We start from the raw sequence: 19,442 nt of genomic DNA on the forward strand, positions 1-19,442 counted from the left end.
TCGTTCGTACCTATTCCAAGGATTTATTTCAAGTATGTATTAAATTTGAATGACCCTCGATCATTTAGTCTGAAAACGTTTTAATTTTATTTAATAAATCAAAATTTTTATTCCATTATCATAAAAATGTCTGATAAAAATCTCTAGAATAAAAATTCTAGAGATTTATTAAAAATCTCTAGAATTTAAACATAAAAGTACAAAAATCAAGAAAGGCTGTGAATTCGTTCTCATTAATACAATTTTATAACATATCATTTTAATCAAATATAGTGAAAGCTTGGTCTTCTACGTGAGAAGAGCTCGGAGCATGAAACTTACGCACACTTTGAGCATGAATGGTGGATGCCTCACATAAGGATCATTGACTGGCATGAAAGACCCAATCGCCAAGGATCTAATTATTGATTGAGATTGTAAAATAAATTGGATTGCTCTAAATTAATCGCCTTCTAGCTGTGTACTGATTTACATCCAGAAGGCATCCATTATCCCGATGTTTTCAGAATGGACTGTAAACTTTGCATGAAACTAACTGGTGACTGTTATGGAGAGGGTTCTGTTGTGGTTATTTTTACTGAAAAAACTACGGGCGCTGATTAAGTGAAGCAACAGGGACTGCATGTGATTTTAACCTGATTTTTTTTAGACTATTCAAGACTTCCATCCTGAACTCCAATTTCTCGTCGATGTCCAGCTTTCTCACTGTCGGTAGCAAAGACATAAAGAAAGCCTTGTCTCCTTCCTCGTCATTAGTGGCGTTGTCTAGAAAATGAAGCATCCTTTCTTCTAAGTCTGTCTTCTTTTTCTTTCCTTTTCCCTGCGACTGAGACGTCTCGGTCACACCATCTATCAGCGATGTTGCGTGGGTTGAGGAACTATCATTTTCTTCTTGGCAGGGTTCAGACTCTCCGCTGTTAACTGGTTCGTTATCAGTATTTGAATTAGCTGCTCTCATTTCAGTAATCCTCTTCAGGAAAGAAAGCTGTTCAGCGAAAATATAGCCTCTGTACCTCTTTGCAGAACCCGATTTTAACTGCTTTTTCTTGAGGTGTCGAACGTATCCATCGCGAACATTGCGCCATTTTTGCATGACTTCTTTCTCTATAAGAAATAATTAAAAATAATAATATATTTACACCAACAATAATAATTAACAGCAATAAAAATTAGAACAGCAGTAATAATGTAAAGGTAGAGCTAGTAATAATCCATCCTGATGAAATATGAAGTTGAATATGTGTACAAAATATAAAAAAGATTAGAATCATACCAAAAACTAGTAAAGCATATACGCTAATAGCCAAGGCCCTATAAAATACCGATTACAACTTTTATACGCATTCACCGAAAGTAAATAGATGCTATAGGGTTGTACTGCGAGATGTACATTACTCAACAGAATTAGATGACATCAAACCTGATATAGGAAAACACAACCATTAGGTTGTGAGGATCTGCAATATAAATCAGAGTATCCAAATTGCCTATGTCTATGTTTTACATCGATCTAATGCCAAAAGCAAACAATAAAGATATATACAATATCGAAAACATCCTCAATGACAAAGTAAAATTCGAACCACCAAATAAAAAGGAAACTACTGTAGTGCAGTGTAAAAGATGTCAACAATATGAACACACCAAAACATACTGCCAACCTCCATTCCATTGCGTAAAATGCGCTAAAAACCACCCGACAACCAACTGTCCAAAAACTGACAGACAAATTCCACTTAAATGCGCTCTTTGTAGCAGAATACATCCAATCAACTAAAAAGGATGTACTGTTTATAAGGATATCCAAGCAAGAAGATGCCCACCCCCCCAACCAGCAACAACAGGCAACACAGAACAAGAGAACAACCTCAGGCCAGACCAGGATTATCATATGCTGAAGTAGCGAAAGAAAGATCCCAGCAATTACAAGAACAGAACAACATCACGCAAAACATGCCAACATAAGTGTAACAGAATCTCTTCAGACTGGAACAAGCTTTGATTAGACAAGCGGAAAATCAGGCAAGGTTGACAGAAGACATAAAAACGATGCTCAACCTGCTACAGCACTTGTAGCAAAACTTAAATAATGACTAAATCATTAAAAATTACTCTTTGAAATGTCAATGGCCTGGATGGACATAGCCAGGAGGTAAAAACATTTATTATTGAACATAACTTAGATATCATGCTGATTACAAAAACACACTTTGTAAACAGAAGCTTTTTCAAAATGAATTATAGCTACTATGATACAAAACATTCCAAAGGAACACCTCGGGGAGGTTCAGAAATAATTGTTAAAATCTCCATAAAGCACCATGAGCTAACCAAGTGCAAAACGAATTCTACCCAAGCAACGAGTATTGGAACTGAACTGGAGAGGTCCTATTACAGTTTACGCAGTCTACTGCTCACCAAGCTATAATATTAGTAAAAATGAATTCATAACCCTATTCCAAGCTTTTGGGAATAGATTTATCGCAGGAGGAGATTACAATTCCAAGCATGTACCATGGGGTTCAAGAAGAATAACACCGAGGGGACGAACACTACAAAGAGTAATGCAAGAAATTCATTACGAACATTTATCTACTGGCGAACCAACATACTGGCGGACAAATAGGAGAAAATTTTCCGATATATCAGACATCTTCATAACTAAAGAGATTGCGGAAGATTATACAGAAGTAACATCGAGTATAGACCTTCTGATCACTCCCCAGTAATAGCAAATTTGAGTTCGCATATTATAATCAGACATAAACCACCAGTTATTCATAATAAACATACAGATTGGGAATATTTCCAAGAGCTAATAAATGAAAAAGTAAACCTAAAAATGCCTCTTAAAACACCTGACGATATTGACCAAGCTGTAGAAAATCTAACAACAATAATACAAGCTGCTGCCTGGGAAGCTACACCAGAAATAAAAACACATGTTAAAACAGAATCATCATAAAACAAACAACAGCAGTAAAACGAAGGCTAAGACGAGTCTGGAAACTGGGCACAGGGCCGCCACAAGTGGGTAGGCAAGGTAAGCGTCGCTTACGGGCGGCAGTTCAGGAGGGCGCCAAAAAAAAAAAAAAAAAAAAATTGACACATACAAGTTAGACCTCTGTTTGACGAACTTCTTTATAGAGAAAATTTCTATTTAGCGATTTTTTTTTTTAAATTCCCCTGGTATTACATTTATAATAGTTTCAGCAGAACGGAGAAAATTTCCATATAACGAACGGATTACGAGAGACTACTGGGAACGCATTGTTCGCACCTCTAGTCTTCAGGCAATTGAGTCAATTAGTGCTGCTGTTAAGCACGAATAAATAGCTAAACGGATTACCATACTGCAACTTAGTCTTACTCTTAAAACCTAACCAAACGCCTGTCCCACACACACCCAGAAATCGCTCTAGTCATCTGATTGGTTTTATACAATCAGGTGCTCAACGCGACTTCCATCATTTACCAGTATTCAACATGGCAGGCAAATAATTCACTTGAAATAATAGTACATGAAACTGCAGACGACACGTTACGTTGCTTATCTAGATATGTGTTTTATGTTTATATTTTCTGTTATAAAATCTTTTTCTTCAAGTTCTCTGCCCACAGGCAGGTTCAGGGCTCCATTAGTGCCATGTTTCTCTATCTTGTGCTATACTCTTAATGTCTTCATAATTTCCTCTTATCATCCAATCCATCATTCCAAATCTCGTTCTCCCAACAGTTCTCTTTCCACACATCTACCCCTCAATCCCTTTCCTGTACATGCTTTCTCTTCTCAATACATGTCCTATAAAAAGTATTTTGTCTCTTTCTTAATTCTTTACTAACGTTCTCTCTTCTACTTTCCTCAAAATCTCATTACTCACTCTATCAACCCATTTCACCCTTTCCATTTTCCTCCACACCCAGATCTCGAAAACCTCTAGGCGTCTAATCTCCTCTTTCCCAGTGTCCATGTTTCGGAGCCATATAGTACAACAGTCCATATTAATGTTTTCACCATCTGCTTTTTTTAACTTGAAATTTCTTCTCAGTAGTTCTTTTCTATTACTAAATGCCTCCTTGCCCATTGCAATTCTTGTTTCTATTTCTTCCAGGCCTTTTCCATTTTCTGTCATGCTTCCCAAGTACCTGTATCTGTCGATCTGCTCCAATATTATTCTATCTAATGTTACATTGATTCTTCTTCTTCTTCGTGGCCGCTTTGAAATTAACATTACCTTGGTTTTACTGCTGTTAATCTTCATATTTTACTCCTTTATTGTGCTATTCAAGATATCCAAGGAGCCCTGTAATTCTTCATTATTAGCTATCAATATCTAGTCATCTGCAAATCTTATTGTCTTTATCTCCTCCCCTCCTACTTTTACACCTCCTTTCAGCTCTTCTTTGAATTCTTTCATCAGTGCTACTGCGTATGAATCAAATAGTATGGAGGACATGAAACACCCCTACCAATGGGAAATCACGGAATATTTTCAAGAAAACAGAACAGAGGAAGCATTCCAAAAAATTCTCGATTCGGCTAATAATATGGCTACTGTCATTGGCATTGTCGCATAGTTTCCAGAAGTAAGCATTGCAAGGAAAAGATTGAAAAGACGTCATTTCGATTATGAAAGTAGAGAGGAAGCTGTTCAGGATCCGCAACAAAATTTCAAAATTATTTTTTTCTTTCAAATTATGGACACAAAAATTTTCTCGTTAACTGAAGGGTTTAGAAATATGAAAGAGCATGTAGAAATATTTAAAATATTTTATAATATTCCTGAATTAAAAAAAAAAGGTCATATAACGATTTCTTAAATCTTTGCAAAGATTTACATATTAAATTAAGTGACATTAATCGTAATGAGTCTGATATTGATGGTTTAGCATTATTGAAGAACTTAAGAGTACTTCAAATTTATATTAAAGACAATATTACTCCATCTGAAGTGTTACAATATATTTTAAAAACAATTTTAAAGATACTTTTCCAAATGTAGCAGGTGCATTAAGAATTTATGCCAATGGGGGGAACAAAGGGATGCTCTTACCAAGAAAGGCTTAAGTTCTGCAAATTTCAGCGTCTGGAGACTAGACGCCTGGAGGTGATCTGATTGAGGTGTATAAGGCATTGAATTGGTTGAGCAAGCTCAATGCTAATGGGATTTTTCCTCTTGCTCAGATTACGAAACAAAGGGTGCATAGATTCAAATTTAGGAAAGACAGATGTAGAATAGATGTTCAGAAATTTGCATTTATCCAGCGGGTAGTTGATTGCTGGAACAAACTTCCATCTGTCGTTGTGGAAGTTGATAGCTTAAATAAATTCAAGGAAGAACTGGACAAACTTTTGGAACCGATGGAGAGGTGAGCTTGCTTTCTTGCCTCATATGCCACTACTAATTCGAATAACATTTCTGATTTTACCAGTTTCAGCTGCCTCAGGTGAACGGAGTTTTTCAAAATTAAAATTAATCAAAAATTATTTACGATCGACAATGACTCTCTAATTTGGCAATATTTAAAATAGAAAATGATCTTTTGAAACAAATACACATAAATTTGCACATCTTAAAGCAAGGAAACATAAATTTGTATAATTTTTTTAATATTATAATTTTCTTTTTATTTTATTATTGGGATAGAATAAGATTACTGTGATTTAGAAGTTAAAGTTTATTTCCAGAATTTCAGAATGATTTTGTTATTTTTGTTTGTTGTTTCATTATATTATATATGTGAGATTTGTTATAATTCTTTTCTTTTTCAATAAATGAATAATAATTATTTACGCCTTATTTTATTTTTTAATTGAAATATTCTGGGGCGGCAAATTTGATTTCGCTAACTGGCGGCACATAGGGTCGCAACGGCCCTGACTGGGCAGACACCTTGAAGACAAAAAAAAAATTTAATAACGCAACAAGAAATTTAAAAAGAATGCCCTATGCAATAAAAAATGAATCAATTCAGGAACATCTGGAACAGATAACTGCAACCGATGCTACTAGCTATGCCTTGTGGAAAACCACAAAAAGGATAAAACAGCCAACACAATCAGTACCACCTATCAAAAAACCTAACAATGAACAAAAAAAATAATGTCCCGGGACAAAAAAAAATACACCAGCGGGACAAAAAATAATCACAATATGTTATACTATAAAATACATTATATTCACATCACCGTATTAACTTAAATCATAACATTTATATTTATTGTCGCCTAGACCGATTCATAATAATTTTCTTTTCAGGAATACACTAGGTTCAAAGTTCTGCAATGCATGATAATTGTCTTGCGAGCTCAGGAGAACAAACACATTATCTTCACGTAAATCAGGTAGAGCAATAAACAAAGATCTATCTACCTCATATATATGACAATAAAGAAGAATATGCGTATGCAACCAGTTTTCCACTTCACCACAAGTACAGAAAGGATCGCATTCTACACTAAATTGACACAACTTTTCTTTAAAAAGATCCATGTCCTGTAAGTAAAAAATGTGTAAACATTCTAGGGAAAAACCAAGAATTCTTCTTATCTGCATTGGATCTAACATTCTTAATGAAAACGGCACCAGAGTCACTTGAATCCCACCTGTTTTGCCAAGCAATTAACTTGTTCCAAACAATCACTTTACTAATTTTAAATGGGACTAGAGGATCTCTAAGGGCCACCGTAGCCGAGTGCGAGTGGTCAGGGGCAGGAGTGCAGTAGCATACGCTCTTTGAGTAGACCGCGGTTTAAACCCCTATCTGCTAAATACGGTCGATCTGCCAACCCGCACTGGACCAGCGTGGAAGATTATGGTCCACTTCACTCAACATGAATTGTTGAGGAGGCTTCCAACCAGCAGTGGATTGATAATGGCTGCTGCTTACATTACCTAGAGGATCTCCAGAGATACTCATAAGACATTATTAGACACCGTTCTCTAATGCATTATTAGACACCGTTGTTGCTACTCTTGTTGTGGCCAAAAACATCGACTGCTCTAAGGAAATCAGTTTGTTCCTCATTCTAACGATAGTAACTCTGTGCGACCACACTACAGAGGCATAAGCCACGACTGGTAGAAATAGTACAGTATAATATAATCGAAGAATTCTTTTATGCAGCCCCCCAGTCAGACCTGGATACCCTGAAGAGAGCATCAGTAAAATTTTTGACTTTTTCAGCAAGATTATTCACACGTAAACTGAAATTTAACTGATTATCCAGAATGATTCCCAAATATTTCAGATTCTGCACATATGGAATCAACTTATTAGAAACGAAAACCCTAGGTGGTCGGTGAATACCAAATCTTTTCTTAAAAACCATTAGCTTCGTTTTGGATGTTGATATTTTAAGCTTATTTATTGAAGCCCATTTTTGCAGATCTTCCATTACAACTTTAGCTCGTTCCTCCAAATTATGTTTAGATCTTCCTGGTATACACACCACAAGATCACCTGCATATTCCAAGCAATAAACAGATTCAAAATATTTTACCAGCCACTGATCCAGTACAGCATTCAAAAGATAGGACCAAGAACTGATCCCTGCGGACACTCTCCATAAACAGCTTTTTTATAAGTCAGAGTTTGAGCTCTGATCATGATATATCTATCCTTAAAATCTAATCACCGCATAAACATAATTGTCACACTTAGCCAATCTCAGGGACCAGAGGGCACTTTCCCACAACAAAGTGTTGAAAGATAGCCATTTCATACACAGATTGTGAGGATCTGCAATGTCTTGTCAAATCAACTATAGCACCTTCTTCCTATAAAATCAAATTGATGTTTTTTTTGTTTTTTTTTTATGAAAACCCCAAACACGAAAGGTATCAAACCTATAGTACTAGGTACCATGCATGGGTTGAAGGAGAAGTATGGGGAGAGGGGAATGCCGGAAACTTTGCTCTAGAGACTAAACATGGGTTTCACCACTTCAAGCCTCCAATAAGTAAAGTGGTGGTATTTCACCGGTTGATGAAAGTCATCTACCACCTATGGCAGAGCATAAACCCTGTGTCAACAACTTATCCTATATTCTTGGAACCAAAAGTCAAATAGTTTTCAGATATGAAAATAGGACAGTATGCCCCAGGACCAGATGTCGGCTTTTCAGGTTTTTATATAATCTTCAGTAATGCTAACTTCCACACATTTGGAAAAACTCCTGTCAATAAACATTTGTTAAAAAGATTTAACAGAATATTAAGATAGAATTCAAAGAAATTTATAATTGCCGTATTTTCAACAAGATCAATGCCTGGACATTTATTAGCTTTTAAATTTGCAACTGCAGCTAAGTGAAACTGAAAAAAAAAAAAAAAAAAAAAAAAATCAAATTATTATAGTAGAGTTACATACAATTTAAAACATAAACCAGTATTTGTGTCTGTAAATTGTATATTCTATGGTCGATTTTCCTGTTTTGCTGAACGAAAAACCCAAGTTTCTGCGGAAAAAACCTTGCTATCTACGCCTGAGACCGACTAACTCAGCCACGGAGTGAAAAAAAGCCCATTAAAGTGCCTCGCAGTGAAATTGAAAGAGGAGCAAACCAAGTTATACCCAATACTCTCTGGAGTTCCACAGGGGAGTGTCTTGGGGCCAGTATTGTATACCCTGTACACCGCTGACCTCCCAGTTAACGATAAACACTTAATGATAGCGACATTTGCTGATGACACAGAACTTGTAGCTGATGAAAATCCAATAATTGCAACACAAAGGTTATAAGAATAGCTTAACCAGACACAAGCTTGGCAACAAAAAAAAAAAAAAAAATGGCGCATGATAACCAATGACACAAAATCTACTCGTGTTTCATTTACAGTGAGACTAGAAACATGCCCACCAATGAAATTAAATGGCCACGCCATACCACAAGCAGACGATGCAAAGTACCTTGGCATCCATCTAGATAAACCCTTAAATTGGAGAAAGCACATTTGGATAAAGAGAAAACAACTTGGGCTAAAAGCTAGCAAGTTGTAATGGCTAATTGGAAGAGATTCCAAGTTATCATTGGCAAAGAAGCTACTTATGTCATAAAAAGTCATACTGAAACACGTGTGGACCTATGGCACCCAGCTATGGGGTACCGCCAGCACCTCAAACATAGAAATTCTACAATGCTTTCGATCAAAGATGCTGAGAACCATTACCAACTCGCCCTGGTATGTCACCAATAAAATGATACATAGAGACTTGAACATGTCAACGGTAAAAGAAGAAATACGCAATTACAGTGAGAAATACCAGCAACGACTAGAAGTGCATCCAAATTACCTGGCGATGAACCTTCTGGACAACAGTGAAGTTCCCAGAAGACCAAAACGCCAACATCCGATGGACTTAGTGTAAAGTGTAAAGTGTGTTTAGGGTCAAGCGGCACCAGGGGTTCCCCCATCTCCGCGTAGTTTACATTGTAGGTGAACCAGTTTACTGGAAAAGCCAGAGATTTAAAAGTGTATGGACTTTGTATATGTGTGATGCCTTGTACCGTTGTTCATCTGGTCATTTAGCCGCCAGACCTCTACTGAGGTCCGACGTTGCCCCACTTTCGCCCCGTGGAGGCAGACCAGGTATCCACTTGAATATAGTTCACTATGGCAGGTCCTGCCACCTAATTTCCTGAGATTTCAGTGGCTAGGACCTAAAAAAAAAAAAAATAAATAAAATAAAATAAATAAAAATAAATAAATAAAAAAATGTGATCACGTTGAGGAGGAAGTGCTAGGAGGTCAAAAGAAATGGTGGGCGAAATTGATTTTCACTTGTGGAATTTAGATTGTGTGGGGCGTTCACTAGCGTGCAGGTAGAGTGGGGGGGAGACTGAAGACTGGGGGGGAGATAGATAGAAGTATGGAGCCGATAGGGAAGACAACTCCAGTTTACAGTGGGGCATGCCCATGCCCCACCAGAAAAGAAGGGGTGGCGAGAAGGGGGGGTGACAGCAGGGCTGTCCCCTCATCCCCCGCCAGGGAAGGGTAGAAAGTAGGCCAGGCAAGGGAGCTGGCCTATTCGCCAACAGGGCATACATGTGGGGTGGCTTCAGTCGGGCGCCAAGGCGTCAGGGCTGTCCCATTTGGTATTCCCAGGAGTGGAGTGAAGATATCTCTGTCCAGGTTTTCAGTCCAGGTCTGTATGACATTTGTGCAGATCATGCTTGGTCTTTTATTAAGTAGTTACTCGTGGGATCCAGGTCCATCCACTGGTGGATATTCAGTAGGATAAGCTTCAGTCACAGTCAGGGTGGACTCCCGAAGGTCCGATTGTAGTCAATGCGTTTGGTTAACAGTTCTCAAATGGAATCGGTGTCCTCCATCGGTCAGTATTTGGGAGAGTGCAGTTCAGGCACAGTCCAGTTTTACCTTGGTTCATCATTTGTTGTGATTGTTGTTGTATTTATCCTAGTTGTCCGAGATTTTCCGGCAAAGGAAGAGTCTGGCGTCTTACAAAGAGGCACTGAGCAAAGTTGGTTAGGGCATTGTAGGTTCCCTCGTCCTCCAGTAGGTAGTGCTCCTGATTTTTGGGGTTGAACTGGACTCGTGTGATGAGGTGTCCACGCAGATCTTCGTACAGTTCACACTCGTGTAGCAGGTGGTCCCAGGTCTCGAGGGAACCACATGCGCAGGCTGGGTTATCTGTCAGTCCAAAGAGGTTTAGCTTGTGGCGAATAGCTCCATGTCCTGTGAGAAGGTAGGTGACGTGGAGACCAGGGCAGAGCCATGTCGGATATTTTGGGTACACCTTTTGCAAGTTCGGAAAGAACCTTCGCGTGATGTCTCCTTTGTCAGAAATCGTCCAGCGTTGTTGCCATATCGATGTCAAGTACGTTTGCAGCCTGTATTTCTCAACTTTACAGTTATTAGCCGGGTCCGTAGTGTGGTCCTGGAAGGTTGTGACTTTGCCACGTCTGAGTTGCTGAAGCATGCCATTGCGAATCACCTCAAGATCAAGAGGGAGAGCGCCCGTGATCACTTGTAGTGCATGAGTAGAGACTGTCTTGCATGCTCGGGTGAGGGTCAATAGGATGGGTCTATGTATGATATCCAGTCGTCTGCGGTTTACCGCTGTTGAGGCTTTGTGGAACCAGACACCGGAGGCGTATGCGATTGCCGGGATAATGGCTGCTTTATAAAGGATCGCAAGTGTGCGCCTTTTCAGGCCCCATTCGCAACGTGTGACTCTGGCAAGCATGCCAGCGTATTTTTTCATCTAAGCCTGTATATATTTTAGGTGTGGGGTGAAAGACCGATTACGGTCCAGGATAACTCCCAGGTACTTTACTTCTGTGACTAGCTTAATTGTCCTATTGTTGATTCTTATTTGCGGCGGTCTAGTTGGGGTTAGGTAGCCCTTAAGTAAGATGGATTTAGTCTTGGTGGCCGAAATGGTGAGCCGATGCCTTTCCGTCCATTCTTGCAGTGTGGTTACTGCTGCATTCGCGAGAGTTTCTAGTTGGGCTCTTGAATCTGCAGTAAGGGCTAGGGATAGGTCGTCTGCATAGGCCAATGCTTGTACACCCCCTAAGTCGAGGGAGAGGAACTCGTCCAGTACATAGTTCCACAGGAGGGGGCCTAATACTGAGCCCTGGGGGCATCCTCGGTGTATCTGTCGATCTACCTTGCAGTAAGGGGCCTGCCAGGATCCGTCTGTTTGTTAGGTAGCTTCTTATGCAGCTGAATAGATTTGATGGCAGTTGGGCTGCCCTGAGTCTTGCGAGGACGCTCGGCCACCAGAGGGCGTCGAACGCCCCTGCAAAGTCAATAGAGATGAGGAGAAAGTATTTTTGTCGGCAGCTCTCCGCCATGTTAAGGATACATTCCAGTGCGTCGAGGGTTGAGTTTCCAGGTTTAAAGCCAAACTGTTTGTTTGCTGTTAAGCTAGCTGTGAGGTAGTGTGATTCAATCCTATGTCTGAGCAGCTGCTCCAACGCTGGACTTAGTGTAGTGCTTAATGTTTTAATTAAACTAATGTATTCAGTGTGAATGCAGTCGCCAGTGATTAAGTAAACTGAATAGAAGTGTCGTCGCTGGACGTCTCCTTCATTCAAGACAATCCTACTGACATTTGTCATACATCACTTAATGTTCGTTATCTCGAACAGATTGTAAATGAGCATTATAGTAAAAAAAAAAGTTGAAATTCCAATTGTAATTGGGAAATTACGCTACGTAGTGATTATCCATAGATTAATACCGCTTTACTGTTATAAAAACAGATTAGGGGTCCGCCGATAAGGCCACAGTGTTTAATTACAAGCCAAAGGTAGGCGGGAACATTAAGTTTTGTATCAATAAAAAATTATTTGAAACGTGTAGGTGGCTGGTTATTTTTAGAAGTATTCTGACTTTGCCCTTCAGTCTCGAGCCCTGAAGCAAAGTCAATACAGTCCCAACCATCTTTCTAAAATCAGTACGAAATTTATATATATTTTTTGTGATAGTTTGAGAAAGATGGCATATTCTTGACTTTCTGCCTCAGGTCCTAACAGCCTAAATGCGAGTCATGAATAGAAGATTGCTATCTGCAAAATGAGAATCAAACTTTGATCTGTCCATATGTCTAAATATTAGGTATCTGTAAACTTCGTGGCATTTATTGGTTTTGTCACTCTGTGATAAAAAAATCCGAAATTTCGGATAATTGGAATTCTACTGTATTCGTTGTGCGATGAAAATGTGTTGTTACGCTTTTTCTTTGGTATCAATAATTAAATAAATATTTAATTATTTATTGTGCGATTAAAAGTTTTTCATTATTTTGTTTATATTAAAATATAAGATTTTAGCAGTGAGAAGACAGCAATAACAGTTGGAAGAAATAATATATTTTGTTGCACACTCAATAAATACTTTTGCCTCCAAACTTTCTTCTTGATCCGGTTTTGGGTTCAGACACAAATGACTCGCTGCCAGGCACTATTGGTCCATTAATTACTAAGGAATTAATCGCAATATTCGAGACAAATTGTAAGGCAATATACAGCTTGTCAACCACATTGAGTGACAGAAATCATGGGATACCTACCTAGTAACGGGTAAACATACCTTTGGCCGGATAAGGGCATTCACACGGCGAGGCACTGAGTCCAATAGTTCACGAAAGCATTCTATAAGCATTTCCATCCATGCTGCTGCACCACTGTCTATAATTCCGTTGCATTCCTGGGTGGAGGATCCAAAGCCCGAACGGACCTTTCCACAGCATCCCAAAGATGCTCCACAAGGTTCATGCAAGGGCGAACGGGGTGGCCATTTCATGGTGAAAAAATCTGCGGAATGCTCTTCGAACCATGCTCTAGTCACCAGGGCTCTGTGGGGAGGTGCACTGTCTTGCTGGAAGAGTCCATTGCCCTGTGAGTGCATGATGACCATGAAAGGATGGACACGTAACCTGGACCGTACAGAGATGTGTCTAAGTACCAGAGGTCCGAACGTGCATCCATCACATTTCTCCGCCCACAGCGCTGTCCACGATGACATGTTATTCCGGAAATGGTCTTTTCTCGATATACTCTTGATATTGTCGATCGGGGATTGTGCAATTTCTGTACCACCTCCGAGATAGTGATAAATGCGTCAGGCACCCACTGTCATCCCTTTTTCAAAGTCAGTTAACTTACGGCGTTTATCCATACTCACGTCGAATTACCGACTACTGAATGCAGTGATGCAGAGGTGACAGCGTCGCGCTGCCCAAGAACCGGTATCCCACGATTTCTGTCCTTTCGGTGTATATTTTTGCACTGTCAAGGCAGAAACTAAACTTATAATCAGGCAAAAAGAAAAAAAAAAAAAAAACCTTCCCTCCTGTTCATCCTTCAAACAATTTGTCTAGTTTTTCCTTGAGTTTATTCAAACTCAGTAGCGTAGCTACCCTTTTTCGGGCCCGGATGCAAAGAACATGTTCGGGCCCCTACTTCATAATGAAAATTGCAAAAACAGGAGACAACCAAAGACGCCGGGCCCCTAAAGGGCCCGGAGGAAATTGCCTTGCCTGCCTACATGGTAGCTACGCCACTGTTCAAACTACCCGCCTCCACAATAATGGAAGTTTGTTCCAACCACCCGCTGGCTGAAGACAAATTTAGTAACCATCCTTACCTATCCTGCAACTATCCTTCAGTTTGAATTTATGACTCCCCCATGTCGGGGGCTTATAAATTCTGTTCGTGTTGTAGGATCTTAGGAGCATCAGAACTTAGGCCATATTGTGCTGCATATATGTCTGTAAATTGCGTGCGTTCTGTGGCCCATTTGCTGCTTGCTAGACAAAAAAACCTGAGTTTCTGGGAGAAGGGAAAAAAAAAAAAAACACTCTATTTCGCCTGAGACCGACTAACCCAAACACGTTATGAAAAAAAAGGCCTATAAAAATTCCTCGGACCATTGACGGGATTCGAAATCAGCTGTTTTCCATCTGGTGTTGAGAGGATGAGATAATACCACCTGTGGACATGTGTAGCACAGTCTGAGCAAGAGGAAGGATTCCATCAGCACTTTATGTCGTTAATTATATTGCAAGAAAAATAGAATAAAGCAACTTTTTTACTTACCAATGTCGTTTTTCTTTTCCTCTGAATATCTATCGAAATCTTCAACCAGAGCTGCGCACACTGCCACCCACGCCTCTCCTTTTCGGTTTCGATCTTTATACTCGTCGCTCGAAGAATCCCATAAAATGGGCCTCTTTTCGATTTCCATTATTAATAATTCTGTATCAATGGCATCCATCGTGTTAGAAAACACACGACATCAGAAATCTCGAAACAATCCAAACACACGAATATTACGTAATAATCATTTCGAGATTTTGCACGAGCAGCTTTAGAAAATTCCCAGTTGGCCTCTTTGTGTAAAATGCAAAGAGGCATGCGCAGTTACAACTCTATGAAACCAATAACGTATAAAGTCACGTTCGTCTTGACTCCTGTACCAAACGAGGGAATGAAAGAGAAGCAGACGTGATGTTTAGTGAATACGCTTCCGACCGTCCTACGACTATCAACGTTAGAACCGTAGCAATTCTGCCGCTGAGTTTCGATCGTATTCGTAAATTGAACTGAATCAAATAAGGCCGACTCCATCAATGACGTTTTGCAGTCGACTGGCGCACACGCTGCCACCCAGACGCAACTCACGTGACCGGATGGGGCTGGTACCATCTGCGCTTTGACCGCTGTCGCGACAGTCTATACGGCGAGTATTATTTTGCAGTTTGTTTCGCTCTCGTTTTATTTTTAAGCTAAGTTGTTATATTTAACTCGTTTGAGGTTTAAATTTATAATAGAAGTGAAAAAGAAGCCTTCTATCCGAGATGTCAAGTAAAATAATCTCAAAACAGTGGTCAAATACAGTGTATTCACGCGATTGGATGAATTCACAGAAGTGTGTAGAAATACGTACCCTGGTGGGGAAAAGGATAGGATCAGAAAATTAAAAAATAAACAAATAAAACGTAAGTCTGTGGTCGCTGAAGGCAGGAATTTGCCGATTACCTGATTTTATTAATCTATTTAAAACTAAAGTTAGATTTAGCAAACGACCAATTAGCATCGTGCATTAAATTTACGGTGTTTTAACATCGGCATTTTATGCACGAAGTTAAAACACCGTTATTTAAATTAATCAAGGAATACAATAATCTAGAGAACCTCGTGGTACGTGGTAGAATGACTAGCATAGAGGTTAGTGCAATTGCATCAGTTTAATTCGTAGCCATCTACCAAAGTAGTTAAGTTGGCATAGTTTTAATTACATCTCATAATGTGAACACCTTCACAATGAGTTGCCATGGTATTACACTACCAGTGGAGAAGACTAATGCTACTTATTCTCGGGGAATACCACCTCCCAGACGGCACCGTTTCGAAGCTCCCATCGGTGAACCGATCTGTCTGTCTATCTTGTGTATGTTCTTTTCTGGTGGCCCCAAGACTCTCGTCCAAATCCAGCCCCAATCCTATCTACAACAAACTCTGAATAGAGGCCCGAATACATGCCATGCATGCTGCACCCAGGCTACCCTTGCCACTATGAAGCAGCCAACACCCAGGCAACTGTCTCCCGGTGACCATCCCCGACAAGTAAAGCCAGATCTGGGTTCACTATAGGCCTCACTTGGCAAATTAGCACCCACTTGAGGCAGTGCTAAACAGGTGGGTGCCAACATCCCACACTCAGGCTACCCATACCTGAGTGCCAGCAAAAAAACAAAAAAAAACCCTGTCACCACTTGGGTATAAATACAGGGCAATCCCGCACCAGACAATAAATCAAAATGCCTGGCACCAGCATCCCACGCTCTAGCGACCCACCAGAACGGCCGCAAAAAAAAAAAAATAAATAAATAAATAAACAAAAATAATAAAATTAAATAAAACATTTAAATTAAAAACAATAAAAAAATAAATAATATATAAAAATAAAATAAAATAAATAAAAGAATAATATATAAAAATAAAATAAAATAAATTCCTTCTTTCTCTGCCTGTCTTGGTTATGCCAAGACAGGCAGAGAAAGACAGGGAGAGAGAAGAATCAAAAAAAGAAAGAAAGAAAGAAAGTGCACAGCATTTATCAACTGTAAGTAACTATAGACAAAGCCCTCCTTTTCCTAAACATCAACCTAGCAAAATTTTGAAAATCCTGAAAAGCATCCTTATTATCTAAGTATTTTCTCTCATACCCTCTGACAAGGTCATATAGCGAGCATTAAATTCATCCTATAGTCATCATAAATGGGACAATCAAACATGACATGATCCCACATCTCAGGCAGTGAACATCTACAATAAGGTTGGTCTACTAACCTAAAATAAAACAATTTTTGATTTAGTGACCCATGTCAAGTCATTAAAAATGATGTCGCCATATGTGGATAAAACCACTTCTTATCTTTGACATTATAATTAAATTTCACATCGGGAATAAAAGCTGTAGTAACTTCTCCAGTAACACTTGTTTCCCATTGATGTTGCCATATTTCCCAATAACTTTGTAATAATCATTTCTTTTTCATTTTTAACGTTTTAAACCGAATACACGTTTATCCCCAAAAAACTGACCCTTTTTTTTTTTTCCACAAAAAAAGAAACCGGGGTACTTGTTCCACCCACCGATGAGGTGGGTGGACAAGTACCCTGGTTGTTGAAACATCTCCCTGTGGCCCCATCTTTGAAGTGAACGTTGAGCTTTTCTCGTTTGTAGTACAAAACTAGCCCATTCCGTAAAATAAAACTATTCGGAATTTTTAAATTTTAACAACTTTCTGCACATCTAGAAAGAAATATCTTCAATTTGGGACCACTTTCATCCCGATCTGTTAGACCTACTGACCGTCGCAAGAAAACGGCTTCAGTATTAATATATATGTAGATAATTGTTATTAGAATTAACAGAGGCATACAATGCAAGACAGCAAGCTTATGCAGCATCAGCCACAAAAAAAAAAAAAAAAAAAAAAAACCCTCCCATTTCACCCCTCCATTCGTTCCAAATGCCTGTCCAACTCAGTCTCAAATTTATTTAGGCTATTAGTTTCCACAACAAGAGATGGAAGCCTGTTTCACCAATCAACTACTCGCTGGCTAAAGGCAAATTTCCGCACATCTATTCTACAACCATCTTTTCTCAATTTGAAACTGTGCTCCCTCAGGTTCTTAGACTAAGCAAGAGGAAGCATGCCACCAGAATTCAGCTTGCTCAACCCATTCAAGGCCTTATACAACTCAATCAGATCACCTCGCAGGTGCCTACTCTTCAGGCGCTGCAATTTGCAGAACTTAAACCTTTCTTAGTAAGAGCACCCCTTTGTTCCCTTCCCTTCTTTGTACTCGTTTCGGCAATTCTACGTCCTTCCTAAAATGAGTCTTCCATACCTGTACACTACTCTAGGAGAGGTCTCTCTCTCTCTCTCTCTCTCTCTCTCTCTCTCTCTCTCTCTCTCTCTCTCTCTCTCTCTCTCTCTCTCTCTCTCTGCTAGCAAAATTCCTATATATCGTTGACAAGACTCCATGACCTGTCCTGGCAGCCCGTGCTCTGCCCAGCGAACTTCATATTTGACTGCACAATTACCCCCAGGTCTCTTTCACTTTACACTTCCCTGAGTGTAGTACCACACAGTTGGTATGTTTCTCTTCGGTGATTGCTACCCATACGCAGTACTTTGCATTTGTCAATGTTAAACTTCAGTTGCCACTTCGCAGTCCATTTTCCCAATTATCTAGATCCAGTTGGAGTAGCATACTGTCTTTACTGTCATTAACAACCCTGCCAACTTTGTATAATCTGCAGACTGGGACATTAAACGTGATATACCTTCATCAATATCATTGATAAATACCGTATACAAAACAACGATAGGCCCAACACCGAACCCTAGGGATCTCCACTAATAACATTTATCCACGAAGAGTAGTGTTCATTGATTACCACTCTCTGTCGTCTCCCACTCAACCATTCCCTTATCCATTGTAGCAACTTACCCTTTATGCCATACCTCTCCAATTTGTACAGCAGTCTTCCATGTGCAACAGTATCAAAAGCTTTCCTGTAATCCAAGTATTAAAAAAACTGCTGCCATTATCAACCACTGTAGGATGGAAGCCTCCTCAACAATTCATGCTGAGGGACACGGACCATAATCTACCACGCTAGTCCAGTGCGGGTTGGCAGATCGACCGTATTTAGCAGTCAGGGGCTTGAACGCCGGTCTACTCAAAGAGCGTGTGCTACTGCACTCCCGCTCCTGACCACTCGTCTTCGTAGGCCTTAATCCAAGTATATGATATCAAAATTATTTTTGGCATTCAGTTCCTTTGTGACCACATCAAATTAGTCAGACAAGACCTCCCTTTAACAAACCCATGCTGTGTCTTAATTATTACTGCAGTCTTGTCTAGATGATCCTGCAATGCTTCTTTAACCAGTCCTCCATTATTTTCCCCGGAACACAAGTTAAACTAACAGGTCTGCCATTACTTGTGTCACCTTTTGAACCCCCTTTGTGAATTGGAGATACATTTGCACACCTCCAGTCCATGGGGACCTCCCCCTGAGTCCAAGGAAGCTCTCATAATTCTGGCTAAGGTTTGTCTTATTTCCTTTGTCCCCTCTTTTAATATAACTGGATAGATCCCGTCCACCCCAGGTGCCTTCCTTATATCTAACTTCAACAATTTCTCCTCCACTCTCTCTCGGTTATTACAAAATCACGTAGATATTATAAAATATAATATTAGTTATTATAAAATGAAGAGAAATTGTTCTAACAGTTTTGTTTACTTGCCTTAATACTATGGGTAATCTCTCCGCATATGATATACAATGTCTCCAGTTCCTGTTTTTGTATGTAAAGGTTGGTTTAAGAATATGTAATAATTCATCCAGGCTAGTAATGCTCATTCTGAAGTACGAATAGAACTT

At 39.5% G+C, this 19,442-nt stretch overlaps 1 protein-coding gene across 1 annotated transcript; it reads right to left on the reverse strand.

Annotated features, from left to right (window-relative positions):
- Positions 1-232: 232 nt before the first annotated feature.
- Positions 233-15,136, reverse strand: LOC150080003 (uncharacterized). Its single transcript, XM_090382508.1, has 2 exons — positions 14,573-15,136; positions 233-1,104 (listed from the first exon to the last, which is right to left on the reverse strand). Exons 1-2 carry the CDS (start codon positions 14,748-14,750, stop codon positions 587-589), a joined length of 696 nt encoding a protein of 231 aa, XP_090238634.1. The 5' UTR covers positions 14,751-15,136; the 3' UTR covers positions 233-586.
- Between the last annotated feature and the right edge of the window lie 4,306 nt (positions 15,137-19,442).

The sequence above is a fragment of the Mastigoproctus giganteus genome, chromosome 10 (assembly GCF_048544385.1).
Source record: "Mastigoproctus giganteus isolate SK-2022 chromosome 10, ASM4854438v1, whole genome shotgun sequence".
Taxonomy (NCBI): domain Eukaryota; kingdom Metazoa; phylum Arthropoda; class Arachnida; order Uropygi; family Thelyphonidae; genus Mastigoproctus; species Mastigoproctus giganteus.

Excerpts from the sequence above, each read along its gene's own strand:
- LOC150080003 (XM_090382508.1), bottom strand. The coding sequence starts at position 14,750 with ATGGATGCCATTGATACAGAATTATTAATAATGGAAATCGAAAAGAGG. Across the intron at positions 1,105-14,572 it reads GGAAAAGAAAAACGACATTG|AGAAAGAAGTCATGCAAAAA; the intron begins GTAAGTAAAAAA and ends TATTTCTTATAG.